The sequence below is a fragment of the Bubalus kerabau genome, chromosome 7 (genome assembly GCF_029407905.1).
Source record: "Bubalus kerabau isolate K-KA32 ecotype Philippines breed swamp buffalo chromosome 7, PCC_UOA_SB_1v2, whole genome shotgun sequence".
NCBI lineage: Eukaryota > Metazoa > Chordata > Mammalia > Artiodactyla > Bovidae > Bubalus > Bubalus kerabau.
Genome location: NC_073630.1, coordinates 20,975,939 through 21,001,103, shown reverse-complemented (window position 1 = coordinate 21,001,103; position 25,165 = coordinate 20,975,939). Strand labels below are relative to the sequence as shown.

At 39.4% G+C, this 25,165-nt stretch overlaps 1 protein-coding gene, 1 long non-coding RNA gene and 1 pseudogene across 2 annotated transcripts in view; 2 read left to right on the top strand and 1 right to left on the bottom strand.

Moving 5' to 3' along the window:
- Nucleotides 1-302: 302 nt before the first annotated feature.
- On the top strand, nt 303-2,107 carry LOC129657388 (N-acetyllactosaminide beta-1,3-N-acetylglucosaminyltransferase 2-like; annotated as a pseudogene).
- A 3,649-nt stretch (nt 2,108-5,756) lies between these two features.
- On the top strand, nt 5,757-22,206 carry LOC129657161 (alcohol dehydrogenase 1-like). The gene is made up of 9 exons (XM_055587445.1): nt 5,757-5,774; nt 10,430-10,531; nt 11,291-11,429; nt 16,944-17,031; nt 17,189-17,408; nt 17,610-17,870; nt 19,784-19,919; nt 20,718-20,856; nt 22,048-22,206. Exons 1-9 carry the CDS (start codon nt 5,757-5,759, stop codon nt 22,070-22,072), a joined length of 1,128 nt encoding a protein of 375 aa, XP_055443420.1. The 3' UTR covers nt 22,073-22,206.
- LOC129657162 (uncharacterized) overlaps nt 17,131-25,165 on the bottom strand; it is a 42,234-nt gene continuing 34,199 nt past the window's right edge. Inside the window, exon 3 of the long non-coding RNA XR_008716567.1 lies at nt 17,131-17,236. This is a non-coding gene — a long non-coding RNA (uncharacterized LOC129657162). The remainder of the gene's footprint in view (nt 17,237-25,165) is intronic.

Genomic DNA, 25,165 nt, shown 5'->3' with positions numbered 1-25,165 from the left:
CCACCTTAGCAACGCTGCTTTGCCAAGTCAGAAAACTCGATGTTAACACTTAATGGCTAAGAAGAGAAGGATGAAATATTAAAAAAAAAAAAATCAGAAAAAAGACAGCCAAATACAATAGAAAAAAATCAGGAGACTGTTGAGGCAAGAATTCAAAGGAAGAGTTCCAAGGAGTGATCAGTCGTACTGAACTGTCAGGATGACTGCTGAAAATGTTCATTGGCTTTATTAAAATGGACAGCACTAATAAGATTAAATAATGGCTCTTTCAGGGGAGTGTTAGGGGTATAAAACACAAAGGCATGTTTGAAGGACTGAGAGGAAGGTGAGGAAAAAGAGACAATGAATGCAGAGGGTCTTTTTCTTAAACTGTGTCTTTTCTTAGACAATATGACCCTGGTAGATTGCTGGCTGTAAAATAACTGCCTGACACCACTATAGAAATGCCCCAAGACTTCAAAGTCCAAATTACAAAATCAAGTTATACATGGTCATCGGTATCCTTTTATAAGTCAAATTCAAGTTATTCAAATTTAAAAGTCAATCCACTATTTAATGAGATTGAGAAGTTCCAATTACTTGACTACAATTGTTCTTTCTCATGGCCAGTCAACAGAAGCCCAGATTAGTAGTGCTTGGCATGGAATTCTTCACCCTGGCTTCAGACAGCCACATACACATCCATCTTGATTCCCAATGGCAGCTGGGAAGAGATTCGGGGAAATGAAACTTTGTTTCTGCTTTCCTTTTCAGTGGTAGAGTGTGTTAAAAAGCTGACAAACCACATGGAGAGAAGACATTGATAACATCACGCTTCGTAAGTGGAGACAGGCAATGAGGAAGGAGAATAGGATGAGTGCAGATGCAGACACATGACTAGCAACAGGCCTAAAGGGGGGGTCCCCTCTGATAACATCCACTTTAATTCACTTAATCAATACTAATGTATCAGGCTATGGGGCAGCCCGGGCAGAGGGGTGGCTCACCTCCTGATGGTAAATGTCTTCATTTATTTGATCCTGGAAGTCTCCAAAAGCAGTAGCCAAGAAACAAATGGAAAGGGGGAAGTAATAATACCTAAAGAAAGGTTCTGGAAGATAGCTGACCTTCCTCAGGCATATTGGAACAAGGAACAAGAAAAGCTGAACTGGAGGTTCAATCCCATTTTGAACACATTAGCCAACCAGACAGGAGAAGCATACGGATTCTCCAATATAAGCCATCTAAATTACTGTGAACCTGACCTGAGGGTCATGTCAGCAGTTTCAGGTTTCGACAGTTTGCCAGACAGATTTAAAGATTTTCTGCTATATTTGAGATGTCGAAATTATTCACTGCTTATAGACCAACCAGATAAGTGTGCAAAGACCCTAACTTCACATTTCGATAGAAGGCAAGCGATTCGGGAATCTTGGAGCAAAGAAACCAATGTGGGGAACCAAACAGTGGTGCGAGTCTTCTTAATGGGCCAGACCCCCGCAGAGGACAACCATCCTGACCTTTCAGATATGCTGAAATTTGAGAGTGAGAGGCACCAAGACATTCTTTTGTGGAACTACAGAGATACATTCTTCAACTTGTCTCTGAAAGAAGTACTCTTTCTCAGGTAGGTGAGCACTTCCTGCCCAAAAGCTGAGTTCGTGTTCAAGGGCGATGATGATGTTTTTATGAACACCCATCATCTCCTGAATTACTTGAATAGCTTATCTGGAAACAAAGCCAAAGATTTGTTTATTGGTGACGTGATTCATAATGCTGGACGTCATGGGGATAAGAAACTCAAGTACTACATCCGGGAAGTTGTTTACACTGGCATCTTATTCAGGAGGAGGCGGATTCCTCTACTCCGGCCACCTGGCCCTGAGACTGTACAATGTGACTGACTTGGGTCCTTCTCTACCCCATCGATGATGTTTATACTGAAATGTGCCTTCAGAAACTCGGCCTTGCTCCAGAGAGACACAAAGGCTTCAGGACATTTGATATAGAAGAGAAAAGCAGGAGTAACATTTGTTCCTATGTAGATTTGATGTTGGTACATAGTAGAAAACCTTAAGAGATGATTGATATTTGGTCTCGGTTGCAGAGTGCTTATTTAAAATGCTGAATTATGTGAAAACTACATTTTACATAGAAATGTATCTCACATAGTTCCCATGTGTGTTCTCTTCCATTAGAGGTCATTTCTATGTAAAACCATCAAAATTGCCTTTATAGGTCATGTCCACTTGATGGCCTCTGAACCCTTCAGTTCAGACAGTAAAGTGTCTGTCTGCAATATGGGAGACCTGGGTTCGATCCCTGGGTTGGGAAGATCCCCTGGAGAAGGAAATAGCAACCCACTCCAGTATTCTTGCTGGAGAATCCCATGGATGGAGGAGCCTGGGGGGCTACAGTCCACGGGGTCACAAAGAGTCAGACACAACTGAGCAACTTCAACACTCACTCAATGAATCAGGCACCACTCCAGATACTTGGAGTAGAGAAAAATAGCAAGAGATTCAAAGCCTCTGTTCTTCTAGGAACTGTAGGGATATAGACATTAAACACTAACAAATTAGGGAAATACATCAGAGACAGAGCTGGCAGAGCTTTTAGTAGATTGGGTATAAAGAGGGAAAGGTTTTTGCCTGAAGCAACTGGGTGACTTTTCAGGATATTGTAAACTTTCTCACGAGCGAAATGGGGATGGAGGAAAATGGGCAGGGATGGGGGGGTGACGGTCAGATGTTTGGTACGAGTATTGCAAGAGGGACAGTTATCTCAGGAAACTGGACAACAAGTTGGTTAGGGAAAAGCTGGATTGCCAAGCAATGCTGACATCTCATTTGTCTTGGTGATCGTACTTCACAGTGGAACCAATCTGCCCTGTGATTTTCCCTGTTGATCCTCCCTGTTCACCCTCAGCTGCTCAGGAATGTCAGCATGGCTGTGATCATAGCTACCGATTTCTTTTCCAACCTACAACTCTGGCCAGTTTTCCTTGGTCTAGGAGTGAACACCCAACCCAAGCTAAGCAAAAAGAACCTTTCTTTCATTTTTGGACTTAAGAGAGAAATCTGAACTCTCTCATTGCAGTTGTTAGATTTCATAATCATGTGTAGCTTTTTTGTGGCATAGTCCCCAAAAGTAAGGCCATGCTGAGAAAATGAAAAAATATCCTGGGAGACACTGTAATAATAATGGATAACACTTACAGAAAGGCAGTGCTATGTGCCCACCACAGTTCTAAACATTTGTCGCATGTTGACTCTCTCAATGTTTAAAGCAAACCTATGAAGTAGGAACTGCTATGATCATTTTCATTTTATTTATGGGGAAACTGAAGGACAGGGAAGTTGGATTTCTTACTGACATAAGGCATGTAAGACATGGAACTGAGATTGGACTGCAAGTCTGTTAGTGTTAGTACCCATGCTTTTAACCACCTCACTGTACTGCCTCACGTAACAGAGAGGGAAATCCTACTGAAGTAGAATTGATCCGAGTTTCTGCTCCCAATTGCAGTCCTACCCTTGACCTTGTTTGGCTATTTGCATAGGGCTCAGAATATACGCCCAATAAAGGTCTAGATTTAGGCAACAGGGTAGGAAACAAATGACTATTGTTTTGGTCTTTAGCAAGATCCTATAGGAGAGACAAGCCCAAGCTGGACCTGCTGATCCATGCCAGACTTCATTTCAAGTCAGTCAGCCCAAGCACTGCTGAATAGGAATAATGTATACATTCTAAGAGTAGATGCATGGATGCAGAAAGCTTAGAGATCAGGGCATTATTTAAAAAGAGAGAAATGAAAAGACTGAGTCCCTTCAATCCCATTCAGAGGCCTCCACTCTCATACCTTCTTGCCTATATGAGTGATAGCTCCCTAAATAAAGCATAGGCACTTGCAACGCCTCCTAAGAGCATTCTCCTGAGCTTGGAAGCCAGCCCTCTCTGCCCAGCCATTTCTCACCCGTCTTGAAACTCGAGCTTCAATAATTACTAGGGAGAACAAGAGAGAAGCAGTATTAGGGCAAGACCCTGAGAAAATTAAATAGCAGTTATGAAACCCTTACGAAATAAAACAAAGTTATGAACACATGATTAGGGGGTTAAGAGAGTTCTTTTGCTAGAAACGCTCCAAGCCTAGAGACAAGTAATTATTGAATCTAGTTTAAAACTATTCTCTCACACCTACTGATAGCTAAATTACTCACACCTCATGGCGTCTGCGAACTATAAAGGTTTTCATCAAAGAAGCTGTTTCACTGACTTCCTCAAAGGAAGCTTTGAAGGACAGTGAATAAATCATGTCTAAGGGATGTGAATCAAGGGCTGCCAGAGTGACCAGCCAAGAACTCACATTCTTAGTCTGCAAGTTAATAAACAGTGCCCTTGATGTTTTCTGATCTAATATTTGCCTTAGTATCTGTCTCTGCTGATGCTGCTGCTAAGTCGCTTGTCATGTCCGACTCTGTGCAACCCCAGAGATGGCAGCCCACCAGGCTCCCCTGTACCTGGGATTCTCCAGGCAAGAACACTGGAGTGGGTTGCCATTTCCTTCTCCAATGCATGAAAGTGAAAAGTGAAAGTGAAGTCGCTCAGTCGTGTCCGACTCTTCAGGACCCCATGGACTGCAACCTACCAGGCTCCTCCGTCCATGGGATTTTCCAGGCAAGAGTACTGGAGTGGGGTGCCATTGCCTTCTCTGATCTATCTCTAGCAGAAGCCAACTATCAAGCCAAATATAATCCTTATTAACAGGAGCAGCGGCTTCACCATCATCAGCAGCATTACTCCAAGCCCACATTACACAGTTTCACTTTACCTTGATTGAGCTTAACCCCCTATTTGGAATATGTTACCTACTCTTTTATTTTACATAAATTCCTTCTTCAAAATGCAGCTAAAGTGAAAAAGTACTAGTGGCTCAGTCGAGTCCAACTCTGTGCAACCCCACCAGGCTCCTCTGTCCATGGAATTCTCTAGGCAAGAATACTGGAGTTGGGTACCATGCCCTCCTCCAGGGGATCTTCCCAACCAGGTATTGAACCCAGGTCTCCTGCATTGCATGTGGACTCTTTACCATCTGAGCCACCAGGGAAGCCCCAAAGAGCCTGTTGCCTCCCCTCCAGGGAACCTCAGTCTCCCAAGTGACAGGCAGGGATACTCACCACGATAGTAATAAGGACGGCAAGTCTCATCTGAATTTCATCTCTCATCATTCATAATGACCTCACATTGTCTTTGTCATCATTTTTATCATCTATTTGTCTTTGTCATGTCTTTGTCATCACTTATCTCTCAGCTTTTTAACAGTATTTTGCATTATTACTTGTGCTTTTCCATCTCTTCGACTCTTGGAGACCCAGTGTTATACTGGTATCACCTGCATCTAGCAATTCCTGGCATTACTTGATATTCCAGAAATTCTTATTAACTAATTATGAGCTGATCTTTCTGTTAGTTCATTCACTTTTTTTTATAATCACTTCATTGCCTTTTCACCTATTGCTTCTCTTCAAACTGCTTCTCCCCAATAGAGCTTCCTTGTTAACACACTCCTGAATCATTCTCTCATATTCCTTGCTATCCTTCACTTTCACATATTTGCCAACCGTTCACCTCTCTGGTTTCCTGATGTTGTCATGTCATTATGTAATTATTTTTAATTACTCTCAGCACATAAATAGTCCAGTTTCCCCAGGAGCAGATTCAAAGAAGTGATATTCTTTGGGACATTATAAGACACAGAGAAAAACAGGAGACTCCTCATGGACACCTTGGGAAAGGTAAGTGCTACTTTTCAAATAGGTCTATATCATCTTTATTAGTTATCCAAAAAGTGCAGTTTGAAACAAAACTAAGACACTTTCTCCGAACAGCTTATCAAAGATTTCTGTGGATAATACTCAATGTTTTCCTCCCTATGGAAATTCATACACCACTGTTAGGAAAGTAAACTGATAGAAACTTACTGGGTGATAGTTTGACAGTGTTGTACTAAATGCCTTAAAAATGTGCCTATCATTTAACAAAGAAATTCATTCCAAGGAAATGATTGTGCTGTTTTTATTTATTTATTTAGTCAGTTTCCTAGTACTAGACGTTATGTTCCTTCCAGTGTCATACTCTTAAAAACAATGCTTCATTTTGTCCACATTTTCAACAGCATTTATTGTTTGTAGATTTCTTAATGATGGCCATTCTGATGGGTGTGAGATGGGGTGGGAGATGTGAGGGAGGTTCAAGAGGGAAGGGACATATGTGTACTTGTGGCTGATTCATACTGATGTTTGACAGAAACCAGCACAATATTGTAAAGCAATTATGCTCCAATAAAAATTTTTTTTAAATGCTTTAATTAATCTGTTAATAAAATCTTAAAAATTCTGATTGCTGGGTACTAGACTTGAAGTGTTCCCTCCTTTTCCCTTATCTGAGTTTTCCAAGTTTCTACCTTGAGTGTGTATCATTTCTGAAATAGAAGACGTTTTCCATAAAGTATATAATTTTATTTTTTTATTTGAACTTCTTTTGTGGCATTTTTCCCTTTTCTTTGTGTTATAAGACATGTATTATCTCCTTGATTGATTTCTAAGTTTCTTGAAGACATAGTTTACTCAGCTCATAATGTCTACAGTTACTAATGCAGTAAACTTGCAAATGAAACACCAGTACAGTTATGAAGGGCTCTAGTACCACCAGGTATTAAAAAATATCAAAAAGTTATTTACTGAGGTGTCAGTGCAAGAATAGACAGTAAGATAAATTTATGTTTCCAAAAAGAAACTTGTAAATTGAAGAACTTCTATACTAAAGGTGCTAATTTAAGAATAAATGAAAGAAAAATTCATCAAGTGTTCATGCTGAGACAATTCGTTTAGATTCTATAAATTTATATTAAACAAAATAATTTGAGGTAGATTTAAGAGTTAAATATTTTAAAATCAAACTATAAAAATCTAGAAAGAGGGTTCAGTTCAGTTACTCAGTCATGTCCGACTCTTCGTGACCCCAAGAATAGCAGCACGCCAGGCCTCCATGTCCATCACCAACTCCCAGAGTTCACTCAGACTCACGTCCATTGAGTCAGTGATGCCATCCAGCCATCTCATTCTCTGTCGTCCCCTTCTCCTCCTGCCCCCAATCCCTCCCAGCATCAGAGTCTTTTCCAATGAGTCAACTCTTTGCATGAGGTGGCCAAAGTACTGGAGTTTCAGCTTGAGCATCATTCCTTCCAAAGAAATCCCAGGGCTGATCTTCTTCAGAATGGACTGGTTGGATCTCCTTGCAGTCCAAGGGACTCTCAAGAGTCTTCTCCAACACCACAGTTCAAAAGCATCAATTCTTTGGCGCTCAGCCTTCTTCACAGTCCAACTCTCACATCCATACATGACCACAGGAAAAACCATAGCCTTGACTAGACGGACCTTTGTTGGCAAAGTAATGTCTCTGCTTTTGAATATGCTGTCTAGGTTGGTCATAACTTTCCTTCCAAGGAGTAAGCATCTTTTAGTTTCATGGCTGAAGTCACCATCTGCAGTGATTTTGGAGCCCAAAAAAATAAAGTCTGACACCATTTCCACTGTTTCCTCATCTATTTCCCATGAAGTGATGGGACCAGATGCCATGATCTTCCTTTTCTGAATATTGAGCTGTAAGCCAACTTTTTCACTCTTCACTTTCACTTTCATCAAGAGGCTTTTGAGTTCCTCTTCACTTTCTGCCATAAGGGTGGTGTCATCTGCATATCTGAGGTGATTGATATTTCTCCTGGCAATCTTGATTCCAGCTTGTGTTTCTTCCAGTGCAGCATTTCTCATGATGTACTCTGCATATGTTACATAAGCAGGGTGATAATATACAGCCTTGACATACTCCTTTTCCTATTTGGAACCAGTCTGTTGTTCCATGTCCAGTTCTAACTGTTGCTTCCTGCCTGCATATATTTTTCTCAAGAGGCAGGTCAGGTGGTCTGATATTCTCATCTCTTTCAGAATTTTCCACAGTTTATTGTGATCCACACAGTCAAAGGCTTTGGCATAGTCAATAAAGCAGAAATAGATGTTTTTATGGAACTCTCTTGCTTTTTCCATGATCCAGTGGATGTTGGCAATTTGATCTCTGGTTCCTCTGCCTTTTCTAAAACCAGCTTGAACATCAGAAAGTTCACAGTTCACATACTGCTGATGCCTGGCTTGGAGAATTTTGAGCATTACTTTGCCAGCGTGTGAGATGAGTGCAACAGTGTGGTAGTTTGAGCATTCTTTGGCATTGCCTTTCTTTGGGATTGGAATGAAAACTGCCCTTTTCCAGTCCTGTGGCCAGTGCTGAGTTTTCCAAATTTGCTGGCATATTGAGTGCAGCACTTTCACACCATCATCTTTCAGGACTTGAAATAGCTCAACTGGAATTCCATCACCTCCACTAGCTTTGTTCGTAGTGATGCTTTCTAAGGCCCACTTGACTTCACATTCCAGGATGTCTGGCTCTAGAGGTCAGTGGTCACACCATCGTGATTATCTGGGTTGTGAAGATCTTTTTTGTACAGTTCTTCTGTGTATTGTTGCCACATCTTCTTAATATCTTCTGCTTCTGTTAGGTCCATACCATTTCTGTCCTTTATCGAGCCCATCTTTGCATGAAATGTCCCCTTGGTATCTTTAATTTTTTTGAATAGATCTCTAGTCTTTCCCATTCTGTTGTTTTCCTCTATTTCTTTGCACTGATCGCTGAAGAAGGCTTTCTTATCTCTTCTTGCTATTCTTTGGAACTCTGCATTCAGATGCTTATATCTTTCCTTTTCTCCTTTGCTTTTTGCTTCTCTTCTTTTCACAGCTATTTGTAAGGCCTCCCCAGACAGCCATTTTGCTTTTTTGCATTTCTTTTCCATGGGGATGGTCTTGATCCCTGTCTCCTGTACAATGTCACGAACCTCATTCCATCGTTCATCAGGCACTCTATCTATCAGATCTAGGCCCTTAAATCTATTTCTCACTTCCACTGTATAATCATAAGGGACTTGATTTAGGTCAGAAAGAGGGTAAGGAATACTTATTTGGTCTCTATATGGAGAGAAAGTGAAGGACAGGGAAGCCTGGTTCACTGCCGTTCACATGGTCACAAAGAGCCAGACACGACTGAGTGACTGAACATCAACAATGGAGAGAATTCTCAAACCATGGAAATGGACTAAATAATAAAGGAAAACATACTTTTATGAATCAAAATGTTAATGTATGTTCAGTTCAGTTCAGTCGCTCAGTCGTGTATATGCACATATAGCTTCATAAAAAATTAAAGGTCAAAAATGAAGAAGGAAAAATCATGTATGACAAGATAGTAGACAACCAGTTACTCATTTAATGCACAAATAGGTCAAATGATAGTAAAAAAAAAAAAAATACCAAGATGCCAGTGGATACTTACATAAAATATAGGACCAAACATTCCACAAAAAGAAGAAAATATGTATGACTCACATAAACATAAAAAGTTTCAACATTCTTAAAATTAAAAAATACTAACAAAAAGAAATAGCTTTTTCTGACAGTCACTTTGTTTTTAATGACTACAGTCAATGCTAATGAGAGTGGGAAAAATGATGACAGATACTGTTTTACAGTTCTAGGAGTTGTGCCAAATCATTCAAACTTTCTGTAGAATTACTTAGAAATCAGTCTCACTCTAACCATGTCCTTCCCCTAGTAATTCTTACTTAAGGGAACCAGGCAAGTCAAAATTATAAACAATATATATTATAATAGTCAAAACAATGGAAATGATTTAGTTGCTGATTAAGAATATTTGGATATACTCAAATGATGAAATATAAAGAGCTATTTAAAATTATAAAGCATTATGAATTCATGAGAAAACATTTTAGAACAAGCAAACAGTAAATATTCAATATATAGTGGCTTTCACTGGCTAAAAACAAACAAATAAAAAACCCTAAAATGTGAAACTGCTTATAAGACATGATCTCTACTGTATAAAAATATTTTAAGAGACTCAAAAGAAATATGCTAAAATTTTACCAGCTTATGTCTGAAATTGCAATGCTCTCTTTTCTTTTTGTGTGTGATTTTCTTATTGCTACAAAGCAGTGGCACCCTACTCCAGTACTCTTGCCTGGAAAATCTCATGGATGGAGGAGCCTGGTGGGCTGCAGTCCATGGGTCACTGGGAGTCGGACACGACTGAGTGACTTCACTTTCACTTTTCACTTTCACGCATTGGAGAAGGAAATGGCAACCCACTCAAGTGTTCTTGCCTGGAGAATCCCAGGGACGGCGGAGCCTGGTGGGCTGCCGTCTATGGGGTTGCACAGAGTCGGACACGACTGAAGTGACTTAGCAGATAGCAAGTAAGTGTCATTTGTATGATCAGAAGTTAAATGTTATCGCTAAATGATGTCTTCTTATTGTCCTTGTATCAACAGACAATTACATGCCTGGCAGCCATTGCCTGGAAAACAAACTCTTCTCTTTCACTTGAGGAAGTGCAGGTTGAGCCACCAAAGGCTGGGGAAGTTCGTATTAAGGTAAATTTAAATCTTTGAACTTGTGAAGGCAAGTGTAAGGAAATCTTATTTCATGCATCAAAGCTGTTCCCAGTGTTCCCGCACTCCCACTACTGATACTGAAACAACTAGTCAGTATCCCTGCCTGTATGCATTCTGGATGAATTCCAGGCAGAGCAGTAATACAGAGGCTATGGTACAGGAAATCTTTCACTTCTATGATCAATATAAGTGGATTGAGTCTATCCACAGACAAGAAAACTTAGGCTATTAACTGAGAAGGTTTAAAACTTCTCAATGCTAATTAAATTTTGCAACAGTTAAACACATTTTACATTACTAACTTAATGTTTTCAATATGCTAGTTTAAAATCTATTTTCCCAGAGGACTGGGAAAACATTCCACAATACTGGGCTTAAAATTTTGGGTTTCTCAATGGTGGTGCTATGGATACATGGTCAAAAATCCTTCATTGGATAGAATAGACTCTCCTATTGCAAAACTAGTTGATGACATAGGGTGTACAGAGTAGATTTCAAAAAGCCTAGTTTATTTCCAGATCTGAACATGCACCATGCGAGTGGGTGAGTCATTTTAAGTCTTTGAGTCTTCCTTTCCGCATCTTTAAATTAGGGGTAATTAGACCTGCCCTGTGTTTCTCTGAATATTATTATAGGGATCAAATGAGGTAATTCATGTAAAAAAATTATTCATAATAAGTCTCAGACAAAAGAAAAATTCCAAACTAATTTATCCGTGGCCATTTAATTCCTGCCCAGATGATATCTACAGGGATCTGTGGTTCTGACGATCATGCTATAAAAGGAATAATCCCACTGAAGTATCCCTTCATCCCAGGCCATGAAGGAGCTGGAATTGTGGAGAGTATTGGCGAAGGAGTGAGCTCAGTGAAACCAGGTAGGAAATGGGCCACAAAAACCTCTGCACAAACAACCCACCACCAAAATGTATTAGCATATTTCCAGGAGAAATAAGTTGATTTGCCTCTAAATTGCTTTACCTAATCACATATTGTGGTAATAAATATATCCAGTGATTCCAAGAGTCACACAGTTTTTCTGCTGCCAGTGCTAGCAATCCAGAGTAGCAGTGGCTGAGCCAAGTAACTAGTCACAGCGATAGGACCAGGGTACTTCTAAATAGATTAAAATCTCCTTAGGAACAGGGGCGGCTTCTTTTTTTTTTCAAATAGACAATAAAACTATATTATAAACATTAAACTTTCTACGTGACTAGATTTTAATTGTTACTGAAACTAAAAGAAATTATAATTACATGACACAATAGAAGTGTTAGCTAATATGAAAATGGCAATCATATTGCACTATAAATGTATCAAATCAATATAAACTTATAATTTTGTTTATCAAATATATGTCAGTGAAAACTTTTTTCTAATGAATTATTTGTCAGCGGAAAGGGAAATTTTATAATCTGGCAAGTTAATTTATTCTGACATAACTGCAGAAGAATTCACTGTTTCCTTTTTCATTGAAATACAGTTGACACACACACACAATACTATGCTAAAGGAATTCCTTAGCAGTCCAGTGGTTAGGACTCCATGCTGTCCTGTCAACAGCCTGGGTTCAATGCCTGATTGGGGAATTAAGATCCTATCAGTTCAGTTCAGTCACTCAGTCATGTCTAATATTTTGGGACTCCATGGACTACAGCACGCCAGTCTTGCCTGTCCATCTCCAACTCCCAGAGCTTGCTCAAATTCATGTCCATCGAATTCATGCCATCCAACCATTTCATCCTCTGCCATCCAACCATGTCATCTTCTGTTGTCCCCTTCTCCTCTTGCCTTCAATCTTTCCCATCATCAGGGGCTTATCTAATGAGTCAGTTCTTTGCATCAGGTGGCCAAAGTATTGGCCACAGCTTCAGCATCAGTTTTCCAATGAATATTCAGGACTGATTTCCTTTAGGATTGACTGGTTTGATCTCCTTACAGTCCAAGGAACTCTCAAGAGTCTTCTCCAACACCACAGTTCAAAAGCATCAATTCTTTGGCACTCAACTTTCCTTATAGCCCAACTATCACATCCATATGTGACTACTGGAAAAACCATAGCCTTGACTAGATGGACCTTTGTTGACAAAGTAATGTCTCTGCTTTTTAATATGCTGTCGAGATGGGTCAGAGCGTTTCTTCCAAGGAGCAAGCATCTTTTAATTTCATGGCTGCAGTCACCATCTGCAGTGATTTTGGAGCCCAAGAAAATAAAGTCTGTCACTATTTCCATTGTTTCTCCACCTATTTGTCAAGAAATGATGGGACCAGATGCCATGATCTGAGTTTTGGAATGCTGAGCTTTAAGTCAGCTTTTTTCATTTTTCTCTTTCTCTGTCATCAAGAGGCTCTTTAGTTCCTCTTCACTTTCTGCCATAAGGGTGGAATCATCTGTGTATCTGAGGTTATTGATATTTCTCCCGGCATCTTGATTCCAGCTTGTGCTTCATCCAACCTGGCATTTCACATGATGTACTCTGCATTTAAATTACATAAGCAGGGTGACAATATACAGCCTTGACGTACTTCTTTCCCGATTTGGAACCAGTCCGTTATTCCATGTCCAGTTCTAACTGTTGCTTCCTTACCTGCATACAGATTTCTCAGGAGACAGGTAAGGTAGTTTGGTATTCCCATCTCTTTAAGAATTTCCCACAGTTTCTTGTGATCTATACAGTCAAAAGTTTTGGCATAGTCAATAAAGTAGAAGAAGAAGTTTTTCTGAAATTCTCTTGCTTTTTCTATAATCCAACAAATGTTGGCATTTTGATCTCTGGTTCCTCAGCCTTTTCTAAATCCAGCTTGAACATCTGGAAGTTCATGGTTCATGCACTGTTGAAGGCTGGCTTGGAGAATTTTGAACATTACTTTGCTAGTGTGTGAGATGAGTGCAATTGTACGGTAGTTTGAACATTCTTTGTGTGTGTGTGTGTGTGTGTGTGTATGCATATAATGCTAGTTTCAGGTGTGTTGCAGAGTGGTTAGATATTTGCAGACATTATGAAATGATTGCCATGATAAGTCTAGTAACCATCTATCCCCAAAAAAGTTATTTCAGTATTATTGATCATATTGCTTATGCTGGTATATTACAGCCCCACAGCTTATTTATTTCATAACTTGAGATTTGTACTTCTTAATCCCCATCACCTCTTTTGTCCTCTCATTCCCTCCCCTCTGGCAACCTCTCTGCATCTATGAATCTGTTTTCATCTTGTTTTGTTTTGTGTTTTAGATTGCACACATATGTGAGATGACATGGTATTTGCTTTTCTCTGTCGGACTTCTTTCACTTAGCCTGCCTGTGTGTGCTCATTCGCTCAGTAATATCTGACTCTTTGTGACCCTGTGGACTGTAGCCTGCCAGACTCCTCTGTCCATGGAGTTTTCCAGGCAAGAATACTCGAGCAGGTTGCCATTTCCTCCTCCAGAGAATCTTCCCAACCCAGGGATCAAACCTGTGTCTCTTATACCTCTTAAATTAGTAAGCACATTCTTTACCACTGCATCACCTGGGACAACTGCATTTAGCATAACACCCTCTAAATTTATCCATGTTATTACACAAGACAAGATTTCATTTTTTATAGCTGAATAATATTCCCCTGGGTGTATGTATATATATGTGTGTGTGTGTATATATATATATATATACACACACACACATATGCATAGTATATATACACGCCACATCTTTATCTATTTGTCAATCAGTGGGCACTTAAGTTGCTTCAATACCTTGGCTATTACAAATAATGCTACAATAAGTCTTGGTGTTCATGTATCTTTTTGAATTAATTGTTTTCTTTGCTTAAATACCCAAGAGTGAAATTGCTGGATCACATGGAAATTCTATTTTTAATTTTTTGAGGAACCTCCACATTGTTTTCCATAGTTTCGGCACCAATTTACATTCCTACTAACAGTGCATGAGGGCTCCCTTTTCTCCACATCCTCACCAACACTTATTTGTTGTCTTTTTGATAGTAGTCATTCTGACAGGTGTGAGGTGGCATCTCACCGTGGTTTTGATTTGCTTTTCCCTGATGAGTGGTAACGTTCTGCACTTTTTCATGTGTCTGTTGGCCATGTGTATATGCCTTCTCTGGGAAAATGTCTCTTCAGGTTCTCTGTCCATTTTTTAAATCAGGTCGCTTGTTTTCCTGATGTTAAGTTCATTGTTGTATAAGCTTATTGAATATATATTGTGTGTGTGTGTGTTATTACGTTGTCATGTCCAACTCTTTTCAACCCCTTGGACAATAGCCCTCCAGGCTCCTCTGTCCATGGAATTCTCCAGGCAAGAATACTGGAGTGGATAACCATTCTCTTCTTCAGGGGATCTTCCCAACCCAGGGATGGAACTTGGGTCTCCTGCATTGCAGGCAGATTCTTTACCAAATGAGCCATCAGGGAAGCCCAAATATTGTATATAAGCCCCTTATCAGATAGTGAAGTCACTCAGTCATGTCTGACTCTTTGTGACCCCGTGGACTGTAGCCCACCAGGCTCCTCTGTCCATGGGATTTTCCAGGCAAGAGTACTGGAGTGGGTTGCCACTTCCTTCTCCAGGGGATCGGATATTCCCAACCCAGGGATCGAACCCAGGTCTCCCGCACTGTAGGCAGATGCTTTATCATCTTGGCCACCAGGGAAGTCCCTTATCAGATATATTGCTTGCAAATGTCTTCTCCCATTCAGTAGGCGTGCCTTTTCATTTTGTTTATATAGTTTCCTTAGCTGTGCCTGAGTCTTTTAGTCCAATGTAGTCCCACTGGCTTGTTTTTGAGGGACAGCTCTCTCTCTCTCTCTCTTTCTAGTGTCCCCCACATACTTAGCATAGTGCCTGTTCAGGTTTGGAATGCATTGAGTGTTTGACGAATGAATCTTCTGATCAAGTAGAATGTATTAATAGAACTTTGTTGACAGGATGATAATGATATTTCAAAGAATCAAAAAAAGTAAACACTCTTCCCCAGGCATATCGCAAAGGACCTTGACACAGCCATTCTTAGCACATCTGAAACGGTCAGAGTAAATAAGAGCAATCACTCATGTGAAGAGTCCACAGAACCTCACAGCTTGGAACCAGGCACACAATGAGATTTAAGAAAGGGCATGCGGTCAGGACATTCACAAAGCTATCGTCAGGGTATTAATTTTGTAAACAATGATGGAGTACCTGCCATGCATTGACACTAGGCCTAGGAGGAGGGACAGAAGTAAAAAGACACAGTCTTCTCTACACCTCCGAGAAGATAATGCCAAGAGTTAGTGAGCTAACTCCTCTTTAACTAAACAAATCCCAGTGAAAGTTTTGTGGAAAATGATGAATATTTGAAGGATAGGATAAGGCAGCAGAATTTGAGCTTCTCCTGATTTTGAGATCCAGTATCTTTGGAATTTTTTAGGGCCAGTGAAGTTAAGATGTTCCTTACCTAAACTTACAAGAGACTTTTTAAAATAATAATTTATTTGGCTAAACTGGGTCTTAGTTGTGGCATGGAGGATCTTTACTTGTGGCGTGGGGGATCTAGTTCCCTGACCAGGGATCAAATCTGACCACGACTGTCTGCATTCAAAGTGTAGAGTCTTAGCCACTGGACCGCCAGGGATGTCTCATAAACTCAAAGAGATTTTTAAAAGATTATAAATACATGTAAGAACCGTACACATGTTTAGGGACAAGGTTGTAGACCTTTGACAAGGCTTTGTACAGTTTTATAAGTCTGTGATGACTGTGTTCATTAATTCTCTTCACCTTCCCAGCCTGTAACCCTAGGTCCCAGGAGGGTTAATTATTGGACCCACACATAATCAGTATGCGCTCTAAAACTGTGCAACCTAAAAACCACCCTCTGTAGTAAGCACTCCAGAAGCAGCCTCTCTCTGCAGAAAGAAACCTATTCGTTTTACTCTTAGAACTGAGAATATCCTGAACCACAGTCCCCTGAAGAAAACGTGTCACAGACCTGCTCGGGTCCCTGTGCCATGGTGGGGCAAGCAGGCTCCATAGAAAGGTTTCTGCTGCTATCCAGCTTCAGGCAGGTAACAACCACTGCAGACTTAAATCTCTCAAAGGAAAACCAAAAGGTTAGAATAGATGACATCTCTAAGGGTCATTCCCAGTTTTATTTATTTCCAGAGTAAAAGCAGACCTACAATTATCTATCCAGCAAGGAATATCCCCATATTTCCATCATTTGCCCAAAATAATAATGGAATTTCTGCAACCAGGTTATAGGATTTGTCCTCCAAAATAGCTATGGGGTATGTTATACTTGTCATAATCTGTCCACAGCAAGTTATCAAATCATTCAATAAAATTTTTATCACCGCACTATTGTGTTTCAATAATATTTTAAACTAATGTTTTTTTTTCTTATATATAGGAGATAAAGTCCTCACACTCATTGTTCCACAGTGTAGAGAATGCAGTGCCTGCTTGAATCCCAAGGGAAACTTCTGTGAGAAGCAAGAGTTAGTAGATTTGCCCATCTTTTGTTTATCTTGTCAGTTTTTATTAAATCGCTTATATTGTGCAAGCACCGACCTGGAGCTAAAGGTGTTCATTTCTCTCTTTACAACTGTGTGTGTCTGGGTTGATGCTGTGCCTGTCTGTGTCACTGCTGAACAGCATTCTACCCTCTTCTGGATTAATGCTGGATGGTACAAGCAGGTTTACCTGCAAAGGAGAAAAGATCTATCATTCTTTCCGCACAAGTACGTTCTCCGAATATACTGTTGTGCCTGAGATTTCGGTGGTAAAAATTGATGCTGCTGCTCCCATGGATAAGATTTGTGTCATAAGCTGTGAGGTGTCTGCAGGATATGGGGCTGCTGTTCACTCGGCCAAGGTGAGGAAAATAGCTGTGTGTTAGTATGTTATAGTGATCTGCCAAGAAAACATAAAAACAAGACCAAAACAGTCCAAATGTTTCAACTGGTTCCAAAAGTCAATAGTTCCAAAAGCCTCAATGGTGGTTTTTGTTTGTTTTCTTAATTATACAAGTGTCCAGATTTGATTCCTAACACACACATGACTTGTGTATTTGTAGGTCACTCCTGGTTCTACCTGTGTGGTCTTTGGACTTGGAGGAATCGGCTCAGCTGTTGTCATGGGCTGTAAAGCCTCTGGTGCTTCTAGAATCATTGGAGTTGATATCAATGAGGAAAAATTTCCTCGGGCAAGAGCATTAGGGGTCACAGATTGTCTCAACCCTTCGAATCTCAAGAAGCCCGTCAAGGAGGTGGTCAAGGAAATGACAGGCACCGGAGTTGACTTTGCCTTTGAGGCCATCGGACTCGCAGAAACCATGGTGTGTGGGTCTGGGTCACAGTGAGTAGAAGCAGACCAGTACAATTAAGTGACTATTATAATACAGTGAGTTAAGTAATTTTTTGGTTTTCCACCACATATAAAAATTACACTTATACTATACTGTAGTCTATTAGTATGCAATAGCATTTTGTCTAAGAAAAAACAATGTACACACCTTAATTTTAAAATACTTAATTGCTAAAATATGCTAATCATCTGAGCCTTCAGTGAGAGTCATTGTCTTTTTGTTTTTTTATCTCAGTTTTATTTATTTATTTACTGTTCTACTTTACAACATATCTTTTTGTAATAGTAACAAAGATCACTGATTACATATCACAATAAGAAATATAATAATAGTGAAAATATTTGAGATACTGTGAGAATTACCAAATGTGACACAGACAAAAAGGAAGCAAATGCTGTTGGGAAAAATGTGCTGATAGACTTACTCAACACAGGGTTGCCACAAACCTTCAATCTGTAAAAAACACAACATCTGAAAAATGCAAAACACACTAAAACAAATTGTGTCTATAGATGCTTGCTTAGCGGGTGGGGACACACTAAGTATAAAACTCCCCTGAACATATGTTTTGGACCTGTAGACCCCAGACCTAAAAATGGAATGTATAGTCACTCTAAAATATCCATCTTAAAAATAAAAGCAATATGTACTTTAAAGATATGACACTATAATATATGAAGTTTAAACAAGCACTATTTCCTTTCCTGTAGTCCTAGCTCTTTGTCCATGAACATGTTTTTATATTTAAGTATCAACATTATGTAAATCACATATGACATTCATGTGTGTTCTGTATCAGAACCATTCATTATTTGAAAAATGAGCCTATGCACCAGTATGTTAAGTTCAGGGAGAATAAGGTAGACCCTAGACTTGGAACTGACAGGGTAGAGGAAAGAATTAGGCATTCAATTCACTTCAGCGTGTATCTAATGTACATGGTTAAAGGGTGAAGGAAGTAGATGCAGTGATGTAGCAGGAAAGAGACATAGGCAAAATGCAGGAAGGGGTGAGATAGAAGGTTAAGAACCAGAAAAGAAAGCAAAATAGATTGACGTGAAGTATACTCTACACCCTTAAAAAACTGGGGTTTTTTAAGTGAAGCTTCACACACACACATGTATATATATTTGTTTTTATTAAATATAAATGAACTGAACAAAGTTATACAAGTGAGAAGGTCAGGCAAAGAATAATAGTATGTGTGGTCTTTGAGGTGGTGGGTAATTTTATTAAATAAACACACAGTACTTATTCTGTGCCAGATAATGTTCTAAATGTTTTAATCACTTAAGCCTTGTAACAAATCTATGACATAGGTGGTATTCTTCTTCTTTTTAAAAATAAACAGACATAGGGAGGTTAAGTAACTTGCCTAAAGTCACACTGCCGCAGGGTCTGTGCTCTTTACCACTAAACTCTGCTGCTGCTGCTGCTAGGTCACTTCAGTTGTGTCTGACTCTGTGTGACCCCATAGATGACAGCCCACCAGGCTCCCCCATCCCTGGGATTCTCCAGGCAAGAACACTGGAGTGGGTTGCCATTTCCTTCTCCAATGCATGAAAATGAAAAGTGAAAGTGAACTCGCTCAGTCGTGTCTGACTCTGTGCAACCCCATAGACAGCAGCCTACCTGACTCCTCCGTCCATGGGATTTTCCAGGCAAGAGTACTGGAGTGGGGTGCCATTGCCTTCTCCACCACTAAACTCTACTGGTTCTCTAATGAGATTCCATCACTGGCAGTGTTGAAGCTGAGCTCAAAGTAAGTAGCATCTGCCTAGGAAGAGGTCTGAAATCTAGGAACTCCACAATTCCTTCCAACACTGCAGATAGTTGTTACTTATGTGTGGGCACCTACTTATGGTCATTATTTTCATTATCAGGTTGCTGCTTGGGACTCCTGCCACCTGAGCCATGGTGTCTGCATAATCATTGGAGTGTCTCCACCAAATTCAAAGTTTTCCCTTTCTGCTCAAACAGTTCCCACTGGTCGGACACTGAAGGGTGTGTGTTTAGGAGGTAAGTCAGTTGTTTTTGCTTTCACAAAATCTCTTTCAACTTTGTAGAAACGTAATTCAAAAATGTTCTCCTTTGGGAAACAGACCTATAATGGTATAAGTTTTCAAAGACTTCTCCTCCAATGAATTGGTATATTTTGCAGATTAGTTAATTAAATAGGTTGGTTTTTTTTTTTACATTTAAATAAAAAATTTTAAATAGTTTCTGGGTTTTCCTACAAAACAGTTTCTGGGTTTCCCCAGTGTTTGGAATAATCCAGCTAAGTTCAGTTCTGCACTGGTGGACTCAAAGTTTGTTGTGCTATTTTAACAGCGAGGCTTTCTGGATAATTACAGGCACCAACTTGGTATTTGGCACTGATATTTGTCTTCCCATAGGAGCCCTTATTTCTGAGCAGTACTGGCCAATAGCTTTACTTAATTAATATTCCCATCTCCATCCATTGCTCTGATCAAAAGTTCCCATCCCATCTCAATGTGTGTGAATAGAGAGATGAGGAAATCGTTGTATAATGTTAAACCCTGGAGGTGGGCTGGAGACTCTACTTTATTTTTAATTAGTTTTTAACCCAATAACGTGTGAATATTGACCCAATTTTTTTTCCAAAGGTGTTCTAGGCAACAGAACTGTCTGTAGCAGCCACACTTAGCAACAAAAGCCAACAACTTCTGATGTACAAATGAACTCATCCATGGCAAATTTTCAGAATACTTTACCCATCTCCACAACTTACTTATTTTTCTTTTGGTTAGTTTGATATTTCTCAAATCTTATTACAATAGCCTTTTTACTTTGCAGGTTATAAAACCAAAGACTGTTGTCCCCAACTAGTGACTGCTTACCTACAAAACAAAATTAATATAGATCCATTAATAACCCATCAGTTGCCTTTTGACGAACTCCACAAAGCTTTCGAGTTGTATCATGCTGGAAAAACGTGAGTGCTTTCTTTGATGAACTTCTTTACCCTGAACTCACAGAAAAAAATGCCTTTTCAAACATTCCTAAGTGGTTTTGTGAAAAAAAGATGGCTACTTGAAGACCTTCTTTCATATACTCTATCCTATTTCCTGTTGTCACAAGGATAAGAAAAGGTTTTATCTGCAAGTTCCTCTTTGGGAAAGACCTGTATTAACCTATCCCAAAGAAATGTTTGAGGAGTCTGTATAACACTAAGCACCAGTCTACTCCACAGTGGTCAGTTATGCATTAGTTTTCTGGTTAGAGAAATGATCTAGAATAAATGAGTTGACATTACTGGCATGATAAAATCTTACAAGGATCTTTGAGGCAAAGGTTCAGACTCTACCCAGGGCACAAAGCCTTTCTACATCATTTCTTGACAAATGTCAATCTGCTCCAGCTAGCATACCTTTAGGGATGAAGTGTTAATTCAGTGTGTTCATTTATATACTCAATGCATATTGAGTGATGGTACACTCTTTGCCAGGACTGTCCTGAGTGCTGGAGACAGTGGAGAGCAAGTAACAAGGAGTAAATGAGGAATTACTTCTGTGATGAATTCTTTGACTTTCTAATTCTGGTTCTTAAGAACATCGCTCTTTCCTAGTCTCTCCCCACTTCTCTACCTATATCGTTTGCTTGTTTTATGATTTCTTTTGATTTTAAGATAGGCATTTAAATTTTAGCCTGCTATATACCTTGTTGGTTTAGACCTAGCATGTCAGCCCATTTACATCAAGAATGAAGAGTCAATAAAACTCATCTAAAATTTTAGAAACAAATAATAGAGGAGGGGAATGGATCTAGCAGGTAGTAGACACACTACAAACAGAAAGGAACTAAGGAACCCATTTATTCTTCCCTAATTAGACATGGGATTAGATTCTAGGATTGATGGAAGCTGATCAGAAGCTGTAGCAGAGGGTTTGGATGTCTTTGTGATTATGTAGCCAGAAGGAATGGTGCTCAAAGCTGGGGTCTTCCTGTTATAGCTGATTTTGAGTCCTGTTTTCACCCCATCCTATATTTCTTATAGGTAAACTAGATGAAGGTGGAGTGGGGTGGGGATAGGCAACTCAGTTTTTCAATACAGTGTAATTGCTTTGCTGACATCACTGTTTCTCAAGGAATTCAATGGCTTTATTATTACACTTCTATGTTTCAGGATCCGCTGTGTTCTGCTGTTCTGAGATCCCAAATAATGAAAAGTGCAAGGATATCCTTGGGGAGTTTATTCCTTTCCTGTTTCACCTCCCTGATTTTTCCAGTGCAATGAAAAGAGCCGCAAAAATATGGAAATGCAGTGTGATTGTAAAAATGAAACAAGTGCACCTTGAATTTAATTCTAATAAAATAGCCTCTTAGAGAATAGATGTTATATAATTCATTTTGTGACATTAAAAAAAGCGATGGTGGGATTTGATTGATAACATTTGTGATATGTCCATCAACCCAACTAATCTCTGTCATCGGCCCATGAAAGTTGTCCCTGAGTTATCCCTTATTCCTATTCTCAATATACAGATTTCTCTGTATCTTTCACACCACTCCAGGGTTTACATGATGATTTTGCTGTTTCTACAACACATGGGGTCTCATACATTCTTTAAAGGCTCTCTCAGGACACAGTGAGCCATTTTCCATCCTGGGGTCTTCATACCATCCTATGCCTACAATGCCCATGACACGCTGAGGCACAGTTCCCATCTGTGTTTTCAAACATAAAAGCATAACTGGGAAATCTTGCCACCTGCACCCCGAGGAAGCATGAGTAGGACTCTTTAAGAGAAACTCACCTATGACCTCATAACTCCCTTTTCAAGTCTTTTTCTCTTCACAAAACAAATATAATTATTTCATCACTAAGGCTGGGAGATTGGGAGAAGGATAAAAACAGCTCCTTTTATCTAGTTTTGTCCTTATGCTTTTCATCTGTTCTTGAGTCATTTACATTCTCCTTAAACTTTTGCAGTTGAAACAAAGAAATCACAAGGAAAATTTCTTTTATAATCTTGTTTCATTATTAATATCTCCTCCTGAGATTTGAGCTCAAAATATCCAGCTGACTTCATGAGGGAAGGTCCAAGAATTTTAAAAAAAACACATGAAAATTTTTCTTAAGTGAATACTTTAAATATAATCCTGCCAGTCTATCTCTGTCACCTTAACAAGCCCTTCCCGCTCTGAGTATCAACTGCCACAATGTCAAGTGGGAAAATAAGAGTAATGTTATAACTAATAAGAGTAATGTTATAAGTAATCTTATAACTTGTATAAATGAAATAAAATGAAAACGTATAAAATTTTAAATAATAGAATAATTGAGATCTAAGGAAAGGGAAAAGATAAGGCAAAGAAATTAAGAAATTTTAAACTTAAGAACTTAAGAATAAAAATTATAGAATTCAAATATTCTAAAGAATAGAAAGACAAGGCTAGGAGAAACTGAGTTTCAAAAGAATAAAATAACTATTTTGTTACATAGATAAAAAAAACTATCAATGTGACCTAAAATCATGAAAAAAATTGGTAACAGAATGCATTCTTAACAAAACACAACTGGAAAAATAAAAGAGCTGATACCAGAGTTGTATCAGAAGCTTGGGATTGGAAATACTCAGCTACCAAGAACTGTCCCCCAAGCTGGAACACTTCTACACTTGAACAGAAGCTTGGAAAGATAGACAAAAAAAAAAACAACAAAAAAACCCATGAAACACACAGCAGGGCCAGGAGAAAGATGCACTTAGATGGAAAGCTTTTTCCTGAACCTCACTGTCCCCAGACACGATTCGGTTCAGTTCAATTCAGTTGCTCAGTCGTGTCCGACTCTTTGCGACCCCATGAATCGCAGCACACCAAGCCTCCCTGACCATCACCAACTCCCAGAGTTCACTCAGACTCACATCCATCAAGTCCGTGATGCCATCCAGCCATCTCATCCTCTGTCATCCCCTTCTCCTCCTGCCCCCAATCCCTCCCAGCATGAGAGTCTTTTCCAATGAGTCAACTCTTCGCATGAGGTGGCCAAAGTACTGGAGTTTCAGCTTTAGCATCATTAGGGCATATCATATCTTTATCCCCTGTATCTGGTACAAAGTAAGTGCTCAATGCATTTTTTTGAGAGAATAAATCACAAAAATTCGATGAAAAGTTAAGAAGTTTTGCTCAATGCTTAGGCTAAAACAATGACTATTTTCAGAAATAAGGAAGCAGGAAAAAAGGAAAATAATTCTCTGAGAACCTCCCATTCAGAAAGCATAAGAATAATGAAGATGTAGGAAGAAGAGATGATAGAACAAAGCTAAAATGGAAGAGAATTTGTGTCCACTGTTATGTTTAAAGGTAAAGATTAACAGCTTCCTGTCTGATGATTTCAATTTTTATCCACTATATACAATGGATGCTGGAAGTTCAAAGAGTTATATAAACTTCCTAAATAAACCACCAGTGTATAACAGAGTACTTACTAAATATCAGCCACTGTGCTAAGTACTTCACAATCATCATATAATATTCATCTTAGCCCTATGTGTTCGGTAATATTATCTCTACTTCACAGATGAAATAACTAAGATACAGAGAGACTGATTAATTCACTCACTATGAAATAGCTATGTGACAAAACAAAGACTGAAATCTAAGCAATATAAAGGCTGTGCTCTAAATCATTTTTCTTTATTACCATTTAGCAAAGAGTTAAACAATGCGGAGAAGGCAATGGCACCCCACTCCAGTACTCTTGCCTGGAAAATCCCATGGACGGAGGAGCCTGGAAGGCTGCAGTCCATGGGGTCGCTGAGGGTCGGACACGACTGAGTGACTTCAATTTCACTTTCACTTTTCACTTTCATGCATTGGAGGAGGAAATGGCAACCCACTCCAGTGTTCTTGCCTGGCGAATCCCATAAACAATAAGCATACTTAATATTTATTATTGTGAAAGTAAAAGTGTTTGTCACTCAGTTGTGTCCAACTCTTTGTGACCCCATGGACTGTAGCCCACCAGGTCCTCTGTCCATGGGATTTTTCAGGCAAGAATACTAGAGTGGGTTGCCATTCCCTTCTCCAGGAGATCTTCCTGACCCAAGGATTGAACCCAGGTGTTCTGCATTGCAAGCAGATTCTTTACCATCTGAGCCTCCAGGGAAGCTTGATCATTTATTATTATTATTCCTGTATTTGTGGTATAAATAAATTGCTATGAGAAAAGCACAATGGATATGATCTTGTGACACAAAAGCTTCAAAAACTGAGTAGAGAGTGAAAAGATAGACTGAATT

Coding starts and splice junctions, on each gene's coding strand:
- LOC129657161 (XM_055587445.1), top strand. Junction 17,409..17,609: donor CTGCTGTTCACTCGGCCAAG/GTGAGGAAAATA, acceptor GTGTATTTGTAG/GTCACTCCTGGTTCTACCTG. Junction 20,857..22,047: donor TTGTATCATGCTGGAAAAAC/GTGAGTGCTTTC, acceptor TCTATGTTTCAG/GATCCGCTGTGTTCTGCTGT.